A 16,490-nucleotide genomic window follows, 5' to 3' on the forward strand; every position below is an offset into this window, starting at 1 on the left:
GTACGCAAGCTTTTTGTGTAAACTTCTTAAAACTAGCTTGTTGTTTTCCCACCTTTGGCCAAACATAATTTGCGCCGTGTTTTAGCAATGCTTGTTTTGTTCAATGATGAAAATGTTATATAAATAGAACAAAGAAGGAAGACATTAAGGCTGCACTTTTTCAACGAAGACTGTAGGTTTAAAGTTTCCTATCATTTAGATCAGTGGTTCTTTACCCTTTTCCTTGCTGTACCCCTTTTAAATCACCAACCAGTTCTCGCACCCCCTTCAAGAATTGCTTAAATAACAAAACAATTGTAGTTCTTTTTTTTTTATACAATTAACTGATAACACAATAACACAATACCAAAATATGAGTAAGTTTAACATTTATTTGAGCAAAGAAATAAATTATACATCTGATTTAGCATGACCACATCCCCTTGGAACAGTTTTCGCATCCCTTGGGGTTGCGAGAACCCCTGGTTAAGAAACCCTGATTTAGAGCTTTTCACCAGTGGTTGATTCTCCATCTCGCGAAAAACGGAGTTTCCCCTTTTCCACCCGCACAGAAGACGTATTGTGACGTCACAGCGACGCTTGTGACCTCACCGGAGGTGCACTTGAATTCTGAGAGCAGGTTCTATGAATACATAACAGAAATAAAACTTTTGCCACGTTCAATTTCGGGAAATTTTCCACTGATTTATTTTCGATATTAACAATGTTGTTACAAGAGTTCCAGTCATCCATTTGCAAAACAATTCGAATTACAAGACCAGCGGTTCTCAACCAGTGGGCCATAATAACACTTGAGGTGGGCCACAAACCAATTTAAAAAAGCTAGATTTAGTTTGATTTGTGTCACTATATTTAATTTTACATGAATAATAGCATGGGGAGCAATTAAAAAGGAGTTTAAATTTATAGTTCAGCCACAAGCATCTCACTAATGCACGGTTGAATAAATAATCTGCTTTGAAATATGCTCTCCTGAGTTTTGTTCTAGCTAGACCTATTTTACAGTTTTTTTTTTCATAAATATTTATTGGGCGACAGAATTTTTTTGCAACGTAAGTGGGCCACGAAAGAAAAAAGGTTGAGAACCACTGTACAAGACAGTCAAGTTAATTTTAATAAAAGCAGTCCAAGTAACGTCATGGCCATTTATAACAATAAGTTTGAACTTAGAAAATCTTAAACGCTTTCTGTTCTGAAAAGTATTTAGCATACAGCAACCACCAAACGAAATAAAAAACAAAATATAGATTTTCCATTTCATAATGACTGAAAATAAACCGAATCTAATCAAATGTCATGTCAAGTCACTTTGACCGAAATATTTAAATCAAGGCAAGTCATTTAAAAACAGTACGTAAAGTGCATTTAAGTAAAGCATAGACTCAAGTCATTACATAAAGGTTGATGGTAATCGTCTCATTGCAGTAAATTACATTTTTAACGCTTCACATTTTTTTTAAAGTGAAAACAAATGATGGCATGATATTTTTATTACAAGTAATTATGGTTTGTAACGCGATGTATAATATGTTTAAGTAGAGAACTGACCTTGTGTTTGAACATTCGTATTCGGCCGTCTTTCATTCCAGCCACGCGAAAACTGCCGAAGTGTGATTGACAGCTGATTTCTGAACTTTCCGGACAAGTGTCGGTCGACCAAGATACACTAAAGAGATTTTAGCATCTTATAAACAGGAAACAGGCTGTTCATTATTGATTTACTTGGTTAAATTTTTGAGAGCATGCACAATAAAACATAAGCTGAACTTCTGAAAAGTTTTGAGTTCTCCTCTCACGCCAGGCGTATCTTTTCTAACGGTGTCTATGCTATTTTCAAGGCAACTTAACTTCTTATTTCACATAAAATGGTTATCGTTAGCTAGGGTGAAGTGAATCTGCGTTACAAATATACACAAGTAAATGTGATTAATATCTTGTCTGTAGATGTAAATAGAACAAAAAATTAAGATCTTGTAACTGACATATTCCTTTCCCAATGAACCCTGTTGGGCTTCGTTTAAAACCAAATATTAGAGTAAAAATAAAACTAAAACTCTATGAAAAAATTATTAGGTTAAAAATTAATACCTGAATTACAAAACTATAAAAACATTTATCAGCTTATACATAATCAGAAAGGATTAGTTTCAACTCCAGGTCTGTAAAATCAATAAAGATTGATTCTTAATATCCACATATTGCTACTTTAATATTCATTGTACGGCAAACTACTCTAACTACAACCTCAAGCAATAAGGTTCTGTATATTTATTAAGTTTTCACGTTTAAACTCACTTTTCCTTTTCCACAATTTCTACCCGTCCGTTGTCCGTGTTCCACGTTTTGCCCTCGCCCCTGTTGTTCGCAGTCCTCAGCAGTCGGCCTCTCGCGCACCAGTCCAGCGCCTCTATGACGTCATACACGTTGAGCACGTTTTTGATGACGTAGGCGCGACCGCGCTCCAGCACGAAAAACACGTGAACTTTGCGGTCCTCCGTTGCCACGGCAACAAGGGGTCGGGCTTCGTTTCTTGGGAACGAAGGACATGACATTTGTTGAAATAAAGGTAAAAGCAAATATGTGAGTACGTTTACTCGAGTATACTCGGATTTCAAACGAGTATTTGTTTGTTCAAACACCTTACTGAGTCGAGTAGATGAGTTTTTCAAAGCTACCCGAGTGCCAGGTCAACTGTGCGTATTGTGAAATGCTGAAATTTTAGTTTGAGGAGTAATTACGGATTTGTGTTACAACATATTAAGAAAAATTAGAAAATTAAGGGTTACGATTTTTTCTGTTTTTCCCATGTCCTTTTAGTCTCTTTTAAGATGATTTTTTTACCATCCCCAAAAAATTCCTTGTTTTATGCTGCCCCCTGTCGAAAATGCCCACCCTGCTACGGAGTCTACAAGCAAGTGCACACAATCGCTAAGGTGCTCTAAAGCAGTGGTTTTCAACAGCCGGTCTACGTCAACTTTCCTGCCGGTCCGGCAAATATATTACAATTTTATATCTCATTAGCAACTTCGCCAGTTTACGAATTTGCAGCATTGTGACGTAACATAGAGTTAATGGTCTACTTTGGACTTTATCGTACGTCACAATGCGGCAAGTGCAGTACCCTACTGTTTAAAAGTAGGCTACAGCTCGTTTAAGTCTTACAAATTAACCAGTTGTATGTAAAAGCTAAGAAGACTTTTATAGTTGAATAATTTTGTCCTAATTACATTTTAGGTTGATTTTGATTTTTCAAGGTCCACCGGTCCGCAAAATTTGTTTTGAAATTTTACCGATCCGTAAGCTAAAAAGGTTGAGAACCACTGCTCTAAAAAAACCAATTAATTTAACCCAGAAAATAAATCACAAAACTTTTCCTACTTTTCGCTGAAGCGCAAACATGTCACTGGCGCAGTCACGTGACGGCTGCACAACCTCGCACCGCGTGACGTCATCGCCAGTATTTGTGACGTCACGCTTCCGGCCAGCAACACGTCGTAATCGCGCTGAAGGTCCATGCAGCTGATTTGCACCTAAAAGTATACGTTTCAAACGTTGTTTGATATAAATGTTAAAGCAATGGTTGTAAGGGGTTTACGTATAATTGGCAAAACATGTCAACATATGTAGGCATAATCAAAAGACTCATAGGTTCAACCCGATTTAATCATTACTATACTCAATTAAGCAAAATAGACGAATTTAAAACATGTTTTTTCCGAATTATTTGACCAAATTTGTTTTAGAGTTAAAGTGTAGTTAAGCCCAAGTGCCAACATGTTTTTTTGATAACTTATTTTAAAAACTTTTTAAAATATATGCTTACATTCCTATACTAATTTGATATCGGATCACCGATACCACCCTAGTACCGATACCACCGCTTGGCATCAGGTATCGGCTCCAAACCGATATTATCGGACATCCCTTTATTCACTGTCTGTTATATGAATAACAACTACAAACCGGTCATTCTGTGCAACAGGAAAGACTAAAGTGTTAATTTTGCCGCGCAAATACGGCAAACAGATCCTAGTCTAAGAATATGTTTTCTGTTCTGATTATAAGCCGGAATAAATGCAATTAAAGAGTGTGGCTAATCACCTTAAGGTCAACCTTCCATTCCACTCGGCTGTCTCGACAGGACCAGCAGAACACGTGACCTGTGACGTCACTCACGCAAATCTTGTTCACATCCGATAGCGGCGCCAGAGCGCTAATTCGCGCCGCATGACCCTGCAGCAAAAAATCAGGAAAAAATGTAAAATTCGTCACGTCAAAATTTTAAAGTGAGAATAAAGTAATATTAAAGGAATTGTAGTCGTATTGCTGCCTTTAATAGTAGTAAAAACAAATTTTAATTTCAGTTTTTCTTTCCATAAGATTAATAAATGTTTGCTTTTTTAAGTCTAATTGGGTCCGACACCGTATTTCGACAGCAATTTGAGAGTTCGGCAAAAAACGAAGAGTTTCCTTCGAAACAAAGTAGTTTACAACATTTGTTCAATTGAACACATGAACAAACCCAAGTTGTAGTTTTCCACGATTCGATAAACGACCCTTCGACCACTGAGCCGTCGCCACAAAAACACGTGATGACGTCATCGCCTGTTCGGTTCCGTGGCATGATGATGTCAACCGATTCGGTCGAAATCTTCTTTACTGCCTGCGTTATAGAGACCAAAACGTTGCGCAAATGTAGTAAATGAAATCATTCAGATTTTAGTGTATTTTGTCGTTGTACATATTTGAAAGATTACAGTGTGTGTATTTTAATATAAAACAACTAATATTAAAATAATTTTAGTAGGCTAATTTAAATAATAAATTCAGTAGTAAACAGCTTATTGTATTACCAATATCCAAGTTTTTGCTAAACAGATTAAACTCTAAAATTTTATTCCACAATCTCAATTTCAACTATCACGAAGCAACCTAGTTTTCTAAGGTTTCCTAGTGTTAAATTGTTTTGACAGTGGGGATTTTTGGGATAGTCTATTGCGGTTCTCTTCAACCTTTGGCGGTTTGGTGAACCCCTAGAGTTGTTGTGAAGAAATCATGCACCCTGTTTACTTAAAAGGTGAACTGCGGTAAAAAGCGATATGAAAAATCATTGCGCACTCGTTCTGTCAATTAACACGAACCGAGCTCCCGAAGGTTTGCACACTGTTGGTGAGAGTTCGATTATGGCTGCAGGCCGCTTGCAAGTACCATTGCATGTCACAAAACAGCATTCAAACAAATTTGAGAAAATAGCAAAGATAGCATTTTGGCATTTGAAAAAATACAGATGTTCATTTCTGCATCAGTTGAAACTCACATATTTTTTCTACTATCCGGAATGTCAAATATTAATGGTTCATAAAATGTTGGTGATGCACCCTTGCATACCTTTTCGTACTGGTGCACCCTATGCATATTTTTGTGTACCCTAGAGTGCACCGTGCACACCGGTTGAACAGCTGGTCTATTGTCTTTTGGCCAAAATCACCCCACAGCAAACATAACATAAATTATATTTCAGTACTAATGCGCATTAGAAAATGGCAGCCTTGTTGGGGACCACTGTCATTGCCGAACGGCATAGCATCGCCCTATGCTAACGATATGACAAATCGGGTTGTCCAATGTCACCTTGGCGGATAAACCTTGTCGCAGTAAGTCCCATGCATATATTCTTCCGCCTTCATCGCCAGCAATAAGAGTGCCGTCGTCTAGCGCACACAGAGACGTTACACCGGCCTAAAGCATACAAAAATAAAGGTCACTTTGCAACTTTAAACTTAGGGTTATAAAAGCAATTAGCCAGAAAATGGCAATTGTTGGTGAACTTTGACAATTGTAGGATGTGCTACAATTAACAGCTTGTTGACAAATGCACTTTACCAGTTTTTCTATTGTCCGAACTAAAAAAGGAATTTGACATTTTAATGCATGCATTTTTATCCTGTATTGCTTTATTATTAAATGTTTGCGAAATTTGTGACATTTTGAAAAGGGATAATTGAAATGTATTGGGCTAAAGGCACAAATTATGACAATGACAATCAAAATCGTCTTTTACAAGTCAGGACAAGCCAAACCATTTCTACAACCCAGTTTGGTTTACAGGGGGTTCAAGGTTTTTTAAGCCACCATTAGTCGCATTACAACAGCTTACTGGTTGTGCATTTGCTGTAACAAATAATTAAAATACGAACATAAAAATAAACAATTCTCGCTATATAGCCTATATTCTCGCTAGATAGCCTATATAGTACAACTAAACGTACGTCGCATTTCATTTCCAGTTGTATCTCGTAATCTCCTTCGTTGGTTCTACCCCACAAGCAAATGCCCCCGTTTGTGTCCCCGGTAATGATGTCGTCATCATACGATGACGTAACGCACGTAACTGCCTCGGGAGCGGAGTTCGGAAAAGCGTTGCGAGAAGCCCGAACGATATTACCGCTTTCTAAGAGGATTACAATTTCTTTTTTATATTTTTTTGGAGCATAATGGTTGGAGGTTGTAGTAAGACGTAATACGAAGACGTCAGAAAGAAGGAAACGTGGAAAGATACACTATCTAAACCGGGTGTGCGGCGATTAGAAGGTAGGTCGCCGATAGCAGATAAGGCCATCCACGTGATCAGATGTTAAAAAGATAGAGTGGTATAGAAGCTTGGTCTGCGTTAATTTCCGGCACAACCCGGAAATTAACGCAGACCAAGCTTCTATGCCACTCTATCTTTTATGTTGAAAATGAATAAAGAGTTATTCGAAACGTTCAAAATGATACCTACTTCTGTATGGGCTTTGATATACTTATTACGCCTTTTTATATTGTTTTTTTATTTATTTCTATTTATTAGCAACAAAAAATAATTAGTGTATTTTATTTATAAGGCAACAAATGAGTATTGTAAATGGATCCCCATCAACTCTTTTAACAATCAAGGTATTCACAGGGGATTCAAATATTTAAAAATATATAAATAAACAAACTAAACTAAAATAAATAAACAGGATATTGCGTAAACTATCCCCGGGTTTTAAAAATTTGAACAAAAACTATCAACAATACAATATAGTACAATAGTAGCTAACGTTGTGTAGGGATTCCAAATGTGAAATCCAGGGGTGCAAGTAAATAATTTTCTTCTCTGGACGCATGTAAATTTTCAGAGACAACGCCACTAAGTAATAATGGGACAACGAACAGAAATAATCTTAGGAAAACGGAGGTTATCGTTCGATGTCGTGCACAAATATGCAACTGAAGTATTTATTTAAATACTTTCAAAGAGATGGCGGGATGACCTCGTGAAAAATTGACATTGTCTAAACCAGAGGTCGGCAACCTCCGGCTCGACACGACGCCATTTATCATACTTTTGACTATTTTAACTACGTGAGTGCAAAAAACTTCAAACTTCACTCGAAACCTTACACATCCAGTATATATGGTTCACAGGTGCGCCCTGACTTAAAAAAGGTTAAGAAACAAATTTAGTGCGGCCCGCTGAGACTTTCCTGAGTTTGGTTTTGGCCCGCGACTAGGATAAGGTTGCCTACCCCTGGTCTAAACAACACCTTGTTATACCGGCTTGTTTTCACCACTGGTTAATTCTTTACTGCACAACTAACAATTAAGATCCTAAGTGTAATTTAAAAAAATAAGAAAATACTTTCTCTTAAATTCGGTACCTTTTTCCTGGGTTTGCCAAAACGCAAGATGGTTGACGCCAGCAGTAACAAGGTAACTGTCGTCAGGTGTGAATGACGTCACCATGACGTCACACGGCGAGCCCCTTACACGTGACGTCATGTGCTCGCGACGCCATTCCCACAGCGTGACGTGCATGCGATCCGAAACTGCCAGAAGGTTCCCCTGAATAGAATTGAAAAAAATACTAAAAGCAATCAAAGAAATCTTGTTAAAAAATGTTGCAAAAGTTATAGTTTAACGATAAAAAGAAGTTTCACAACACAAGGAAAAGGAATGTAAACCAGCCTACCAATACACAAAGTGATGCCAGTGTGATTATCAAACCATTCGCGATATTTAAATTTTTTAGCTTCGCGTGGACCACGATAGGCAAAAAAATTCAAAAATGACGTCACAATACAACTAGACTTTATAAATCTGGTGATTTCGGTCCTTAAATATAGACTAATATTTCAATCAGGTCTTTATGGACCCCCTAAAACTAGCCCATTTACCCCCAAGGGGTCCATGGACCCCAGTTTAAGAACCCCTGCCTCAGAGAGATTTAAATCGTTACAACACCGCGAAGTAAAGATATGATACCTGAAAAAATCAAATCAAATGCATAAACTCTGCAAGCCGGACAACATACCAAATACTGGAAGATCGTACAACACGCTAAACTTAATTTGTTGCCAATAAGTATTTATTTTTAGCAATATTCAACAACTTACGCTGTTTGAGAAGCACAAACTCTGCGCCACGTCGCCCAGAATGCCGTGACCGAACTGTGACGTCACCGCCAGGTTTTCGATGCTCCATACTCGCACGTGTGCATCACTGATGGTGACGTCATCAAGATCTGTGACTTCACCGGACGGGGTGCTTTGCTGTGCGGAGGCAGCGAAACCGCTATCGCTTGCGGCGAGGCTGTAAAAAAATGTAAATTGAAGCGGTTTATAGGTATTTTTTTAATTATCCAGCAGAGATAATAAACTTATACTTTCATGAATATGCTGTTGCTGCCAAGCATTGTTTTAATTGTAAAATTGTTCTTCCGGCAAAATTTTATTTAAGTGCCAACGTTTCGATTACCTATTCAGGCAATCTTCATCAGGGCAATATAATTGCAACTATAAGGCGAAAAATGTATACGATATATATGCATTTTTATAAAACTATGTAATAAAACGATTTTATATCCTGTACAATGTACATTCTCTTTGGGCGGGTTGACGACTATAAAAAACTTGGAAAGAATTGGCTTGAATTATGGCTTTCCAATAAGACAGTGGTTCCCAACCAGGGGGGAATTCCCCACTAGGGGGGAATTTTGTAATTTGTAGGTGGAAATTTGTGTCACAATATGAATCTCTTACTGGTTGTCTGTGCTATAAGTGTTATTGCTGCATTTGCAATATATGAGCTGAGAAAAATAAAGTTCTCGTATTAAGGCTATATAGAGCTTATCATCGAGAGTTTAATTTCTGTTCAAAGAATTACATTAAAATATTAAGGTAAACGATATTTTAGCAAGCTAAATTTGTAAGGGGGAATTAGATTTGAATATCGATTAAAACGATGCACAGGACAAAAAAGTTGACAACCACTGGAATAAGATAACAAGGCATTCAATTCTATCTAATGAAAGTGGCTCATGTGAAGTTAACCCAGTGGTCCGCAAACTGTGGGCCGCGGCCCAAATGTGGGCCGCAGAGCCATTTTAAGTGGGCCGCAAGTTACTTTCGAATAGATTAGTGTTATCATGTAGTTGTGGGCCGCGCAATAGCCGTACATTCATTGCACTTTATTCTAAAAGTTTGCGTGGCAGATAAATTTTAAATTAGCTTAGCTTGGAAAAGCCCACGTGCCAAATATGGTACCTGAAAACTTTCTATATATTTTCCAACTTTAACTAAATGAGAACGAAAAATTTTTCGCGCTTCGCCAGTATGTTTTTTGTTTTATAGTAGGCTATGTTTTACATTATGGTATCCAAGAGTTTCGACATCAAGGCGCCGTGTAATACTTCACCTTCAATCAAATATTCTCTATTTGACACTGTTTTTGTAGTGCTTTTACGTAGTTGGCCTTTGATAGCTATGAAAGGGGTACTTTTGTCCTGAAAAGCTATTAAACTATATTTTTCCAATTTTAACTATATGAGAACCAAAAATTTTTCGCGCTTTCCGCGTATGTTCTTTCTTTTATAGTATATTTTACATTATGCTGGCAGTGTTTTGCACATCAAGGCGCCGTGTAATATTTCACCTTCAAATAAAATTATCTTTATTCGACACTGTTTTTGTAGTGCTTTTACGTAGTGGGCCTTTGATAGCTATGAAAAGGGTACTTTTGGGCCGCGACAAAAAAAGTTTGCCGACCACTGATGTTAACCCATTGACTTTTGGCAAGCTATCCAGATAGGTAAAGACCAAATGCGAAAGCAAACTGTTTCGTATGAAAAATTACCTACACTAAGGCAAGGTAAGTCCTTCTTATCAAAACCTACGTTAATATAAGTAAAAAGAGCGCTGTCCTACATTTAGATATCAGTGCTGAAGTTTACACAGTTTTTAGATACAACCTGGGATATTAAAGGAAATGACGTTTTCGTTTAAAAACAACTTTACGTATCAGGTTTCTGAAGTTTTACTTACCAGGTAACGTTCTCCGTGTGGCCTGTATAGAACCTCTGCCTTTCTTTGTGGATGTCGTACAAAACAACAAGCGTTCCAGAGGCGAATGCTACGTCACCAGATGACGTCATGCAAACGTTTCTACACTGGCCATTTCTTGGAAAGTATGTTGTTAATGACGTTAAGGTTTACTTGGATAACGCTAAGCAACTCTTTATTTTGAGAAGACGTAAAGCTTTGTCTGAGACGCGAACGTTAAACTTATTTTACGTAGGTTTTTGATTTAAATATTTCGTTACATTGATTATATCGTTTGCAGTCATTAGAAACTCCAGTAAGTTTGCCAGTGTGCAAACTTATATCCACCAAATAGAATCGCATGACATCGGTTCTACAATTGAACCCACACAAAGCAGATTTAAGAGCTCCAATTGTGATTTCGGAAAGCTTTGTAATCGGAAGACTGTAATTACTTTTGAGGGCTGCTAAAACAAAATAAGTGAAAGAAAAGCATAACAATTAAGTCCAATTCAAATATTTGTTTCAAACGAAACTTAATAAAAGCAAGTTAAATTGCAACAAAGTTTCCAGCCAATCAATTTAACAGTGTTGTAAGACTTAAGTCAATGACTTGACTTAAATGCTTTCAGGTCACTGCTTTCAAATTACTTGACTTGACTTAAGTCTTTCGGGCAAATGATTTTGGTTAAACTTTTTTTATAAAATTCGGTTGTATATATTAATTTTACTACATGAAACTATTTTACTTGCTATGTGTTGCGTTTTTTGTTATATTTTAGTTGTTATTGCGCGTATTTGAGCTAGTTTACCAATTTTAGTAGTTTAAGCTTTACTTAGATGACAAGGAATTGACTTGAGATTGAATTGCTATAATTATGACTTTACTGAGACTTGACTTATGATTTATTAATAAAGACTTGAATTGGACTTTTATACGAATGACTTAACTGGGAATTAAGTCATTTTGAAAAGACTTATTTACAACACAATAATTTAATATAACAGATATCTTTGGTAACTTAGCCAAGTCATTGCAACGCTCTCGATGTAAAACTGTACTCACCCGTAAACCCACTCAAGACGCACACCAACTTCGCCGATTTTTTCTTCTTCAAAGTCAAATTCAGCTTCGGATGAGTCATCAAAGTTCCTTTCAAAGTCGACGCGAAAAACCTCGCAGTTTCGGTGCAAAGCGAAAAAATCATCGGTGGTTCGAAGCGCCTCATTTCCTATGAGGGAAAATACCCGGCACCGCGACTTACCGCGAACCCCGAAAGCGTCGAGAACCTGATCGATGACGTCACAAAGTGCGTCGCTGCTCTTAACAGCGACCTGTAGCCTGTCGTTCTTGTACACTACCGCGATGTCGCGTTTTAGCGGCAAGTCGTTTTTGCTCTCCGTTGGTCTTGGTGAGTCGAGTGTGAGGTATTGTGACTCGTTCCACTCCGGATATGTAGGCTGTGGGGTCGACAACTCCTATAAATGGGCACATACTTCAAATCACAACTTTTTCTCTAAATAAAGTGGGTTAAACTGTAGTTCCATAGACTTTTACACGCCAATAAACATTTCTAACTCTTAACTCTAGTATGGATGTTAGCAGGATTGGTCTGTAATGATTTGATTCAAACTTTTAAAAAATTACAGTGGATTTTAACATAAGTAAATAGTGCTACTTTCAACCTAACCGGCGAACAATAAATTATATTAGAAAAAAATATTTGTTTCATAATTTTAGTTAATATTTTGATGGCGCAACAATTTATCCAGAGAGGCTGTCCACTAGACTTACATCCTTGCTAATTTCACGATTGTCCTTCACGCTAACCGCACAACTCTCTTCCTCGACTTTATCAGGAATGTCGGAAGTACTGGGGCGTGGTGACGTCAATGATAAACTTGACGTCACATGTTCGGCTTCAAGGCGACCTCCAATCCAGGCTACGTCACTGTGACGTCGTCCTCGCGGGTTGCTCTGATTGGTCCAATCCGGTCTTGGCGTTTCGCCGTAAGACCTCGTCATCTTCTTGAAGGAGCCAGCCGCGACTACGTAGCTTTCGCCGCTGATGACATCATCGAATGACGTCACTAACTTTCCATCGGTGTCGTAGAGACGGCGCAGGGTCTTTACGGCGGAAAGACGAAATGCAACGTCAAGGAATAAGGTGTCGAATCCTTGTCTTGGTTGCAGAACATACCAAACACCTGGGCGGAACATATTAAAATACCAAGCTCCGATGCAAAGTGGGTTGCAATGCTATCATACAGAGTTTAAATTTAACATAACCTTGTTATCTGTCATCAATATTAACATCTTCACATGTTGTGGTGGTAGGCCTAACTTTTTCCTCATTTTAAAGTTAACTGTTTTAAGGCCAATTCAAGGCCAGCCAATAGAACGACTGGGTGCCTAATTTCCCATTCGATGTAGGACACCCTTAAAGCTAGCTTTATCTGTTTTGGAAATCTTTACTGGACTAGTATGTTATGTACGCTACTATTCCGACTGTTTTTGTTTGTCAGCTTATTTTATTGACTTTGCTATAATAAAACTTGGCATGTGCCTTTCTAAGTAAATACATTGTAAATGTAACTGTTTAAAAGTACGTACATAAACGATAAAACATAAATAAGTGAAAGGTTAGTTGTCAAACCGACCATGCATTTTCCCACCAAGCATATGGGTTTGCAACACAGACGAGATGGACAAAATGCGTACTCTTCAGTCGGACCTAAGGCGGGTAAAAATTGCAGCAATTTTCACTAATTATCCTGCAAATTGAGACTAACATTTTGTCCCTAAAGGCTTTAATTTAGTTGTTAAACCAGTCGGAACGAACGAATAAAAAGGCGATATTGTTACGTTTTACAGATATGGCCATTTTTTACTTCGGTAGAATTTGAACGAAACTTTTCTACACTGTTAATTTAAAATTATTTTTGTTGTGAATGAAACCCCAAAAATGCTAGGTGAAATAACCAGTATTGTCCAGGCTAAACAAAACCACTTGTTCTGGTCTAAAGAAAGTGTTTCTTGTGCCTGAAACGTAGCCCATACTTCTGTTTTCAACCTTCCAGGAATAACCTCCATGCATAAGCTTAGTTTGTTAATTAGGTACGACACCAGAATGTTTTTAGTCGGGAGTGTCGATTAAAATTGCAACTTAGACAGTTGAACTGGAAGTCGAATACTATTTACTAAAACTATGCTCAGAATTCTCTTCAGGTATACCTGCGAAACTATTTCTTTGTTTATCAAACGTATAAATCAATGAAAAGACTAAATATCGAAATTACACATGCCAAATAGGAATAAAGCAGTGCTTCTGGTTTAGTTTTGTTCACCCCTAGCATCTATCTCCAGATTTCATTCACCCTTGTCTCATGATATGATAAAACCATCTCGTCTTTATATAACAGCACAAAATGACTGAGGGTGTTTCGATTTTTGTTAAGTTTTTCGATTTTTGTTAAGCTAAGTTTTACTTTGATTTTGTTTTAGGAAATTCCCACCTGTTCACTGAACAGGTTCAACACCCGGAATACCCGCCCTGATTGCGAGCTATCATCCATTTCTGGCGGTTCCCCCCTTATTCACCCTATTTGGTTGGTTCACCCCTGCAAGAATTTATTCATCCCTGGGTGAACCATTCAGCTGATTAAGAAACACTGGAATAGAGAACGCTAAATATTACAGTGTGCTATTATTGCGATTTCAATTGTAGTATATCGAATGGCCTTTCTAAGTTTCAAGAAATACTGTGCATAAAGCACAATGCTCTTGAAACAAGTTGATATATAATAACTTAATGTAATGGTTGCCCATATTTGGTCGACGAAAGCAAAAGGCGTTTTAAAGCCGACTTGCATTTTGTAAACAACCTAAATTATCAATGTATGTATCCTATAGTTACCGTTTGAAGTCCGGTCGCCGTTGAGAAAAACCCTGATCCGCTTTGCTTTAGCTGGTGGGATTAAAATTCTTGAGGTTGCCTTGCTGATGCGTCTCCTGTTAAAGATGTAATTTATTTTGAATTTCAACCGAAATTGATTTTTTAGCGATTCATATTATTGCAAAGAATTGCATAAGTCATCAATGTAAAGGAGATTACCTAATTCGTTATTAAAGTTAGTAGGCTAAATGCATTCGATTTTAAGCAGTGTAGACGGGAAAATCGCTGAAATAAACCTAAAGAAAACAAAACACCCCCCTAAAGTATAATCTGCTAATTATTTGCCATCATATGTGAAGCCTGTAGACAAATTATTCAGCGCAATGACTTATTTGAACTCAGTTCGTTTACCAAAAGTGTCTTAAGTGGAAATTTTATTTCGTTTCAGAATTGATTTTAAACCACACAATGCGTAATTTAGCTTAACAACTAAAATTTGGTATATAATAGAAATCGAACGTTTGATTAGCGCTCTTCAACCTTTTTTGGTTTGGTGAACCCTTAAAGTTGTTGTGACGAACTCATGCACGCTGTTTGCTTAAAAGGTAAACTGAGGTAAACGAATAATGATTATGTATTTTAATATCATCATGTCAATTAAACAGAGTGGAGCTGCCGAAGTTTAACACACTGTCGGCGAGAGTTCGACTATGGCTGCAGGCTGCTTGCAAGTGGGCTACTACTGCATGTCATAAAACAGACTTCAAACAAACTTGATAAAATAGCAACGAGACTATTTAATGACTGTTTTGTCATGAAAAATGTCAAATAATAATGGTTCATTAAAAGTTTGTGATGTACCCTTGTATACCTTTTTTGTAATGGTGCACCCCATGCAAGTTTTTGTGCACCCTAGCATGCACCGCGCACCGATCAAAGAGCACTGTGTTAGATTTTAAAACAGCTACAAAACTAACTAACCTGAGCAACGTCATAGGCACGTGGTTTATTCCCTCGGTCAGGTGACTATACGACGGTTTTTGTGACGTCATACCATTAGGTTGTTTGTTTTTTCTGGAAGAAGTGATTGCCTAAAAGCGCTGATTGGCTTTTAAGAAAAGCAAGTACTTAACGATCATAAACAACCCGCTCCCGTATCTGTCTCTGATTAATGAAACGTATTTAAATAACACACGTGTGTCTAGTTCTACTGGAATTAATCACAACTGAAGTCATAAAGGGCCGGTGCTGACGGCACCTAAATCGGCAGTAAAATTAGCCTATGGAAAAACCACTACAGTAATCAATTGGCCTTAAATAAAAAGTCTACCTGTTATTCATAAGTTACATAAAATGTTGTAATAAATTCTATGTTATTCCCATAGAACTCGTTACAACATTTTCTGTAACTTATTTCCCTGGTTAATTTATTCCAAGAAAAGTATTGCGTGTAATTTAGATAAGTCGAAACCTATAAACCTTTAATTAAAGTACGACCCAACTGTGATTTTTCAGTGAACATAAATACACAAAAACAGACCCATCTCTAGTATTTTTAAGGTTAAACAATTCAATAGTTATTTTACTAAACATATAGGCAAAACGAGTTTCGCTCTTAGCTGGAAATATTAATTCCTAAACAAAAAGTATTGCGTGTGAATTTAAATAATTCGAAGGCTATGATGTAAACACTTAATTAAAACACCAACCAACCGTTATTTTTCAAGGGAGCATAAGTACAAATACCAGACACATGTTTAGCTTTTTGAACATTTTAATAGTTGACTAAATTAAACGTAGACAGGACGAGTTTTTAAGTTTCAAAAGGCCTGCCAGTGGTTCATTGAATACAGCAAGTATCTAAAAAAAAGGACGACATATTTACTGTTTACGTTTAGCCAATATATAAATAATAGCTAAAAACGAATTATTCGCCCGGTTACTAAATAAAACATGGCTATAGTCAATAAGGCAACTTCCTGTGACTATCTTGGGGAAAAAACGCACGCCTTATGCGCAATGCCTAAATCTCCGTTGTATCAGTTTAATTAAAACGCAATCTAATTTCACCGAGGGGTACTGGGTTACAGTCGTTTTTCTCGGGGACTCGAGACAAGACACGTTGCTCTTGTTGTGTTTTGAACCGCGGGCCAAGAAAACAAAACGGGGAAAAAATAAGCAGGTCGATTGAAGCTATGCGACGCGTCGCAAATCATTGTCTCTGTGTCTGCTGTTGGGGTAAAGGGCAATA

The 16,490-nt window shown here is 37.4% G+C and overlaps 1 protein-coding gene across 1 annotated transcript; it reads right to left on the reverse strand.

The window, feature by feature from the left end:
• Window positions 1-490: 490 nt before the first annotated feature.
• LOC146157270 (echinoderm microtubule-associated protein-like 2) lies at window positions 491-15,429 on the reverse strand. Its single transcript, XM_083388152.1, has 15 exons — window positions 15,221-15,429; window positions 14,261-14,355; window positions 12,139-12,551; window positions 11,410-11,822; window positions 10,347-10,481; window positions 8,421-8,616; window positions 7,686-7,869; window positions 6,270-6,451; window positions 5,632-5,739; window positions 4,523-4,663; window positions 4,102-4,233; window positions 3,379-3,530; window positions 2,296-2,529; window positions 1,549-1,666; window positions 491-622 (listed from the first exon to the last, which is right to left on the reverse strand). Exons 1-15 carry the CDS (start codon window positions 15,289-15,291, stop codon window positions 491-493), a joined length of 2,706 nt encoding a protein of 901 aa, XP_083244278.1. The 5' UTR covers window positions 15,292-15,429.
• Between the last annotated feature and the right edge of the window lie 1,061 nt (window positions 15,430-16,490).

This window comes from Ascidiella aspersa, chromosome 4 (genome assembly GCF_963924565.1).
Source record: "Ascidiella aspersa chromosome 4, kaAscAspe10.2, whole genome shotgun sequence".
NCBI classification, from domain to species: Eukaryota; Metazoa; Chordata; class Ascidiacea; order Phlebobranchia; family Ascidiidae; genus Ascidiella; species Ascidiella aspersa.

What these genes read in the sequence shown, in the direction of transcription:
- LOC146157270 (XM_083388152.1), bottom strand. Translation starts at nt 15,291, where the DNA reads ATGACGTCACAAAAACCGTCGTATAGTCACCTGACCGAGGGAATAAAC. An exon ending in TGTTTGCGCTTCAGCGAAAA is followed by an intron (nt 2,530 to 3,378) that starts GTAGGAAAAGTT and finishes TTCGTTCCCAAG; the next exon opens with AAACGAAGCCCGACCCCTTG. An exon ending in TACGAATGTTCAAACACAAG is followed by an intron (nt 623 to 1,548) that starts GTCAGTTCTCTA and finishes ATGTATTCATAG; the next exon opens with AACCTGCTCTCAGAATTCAA.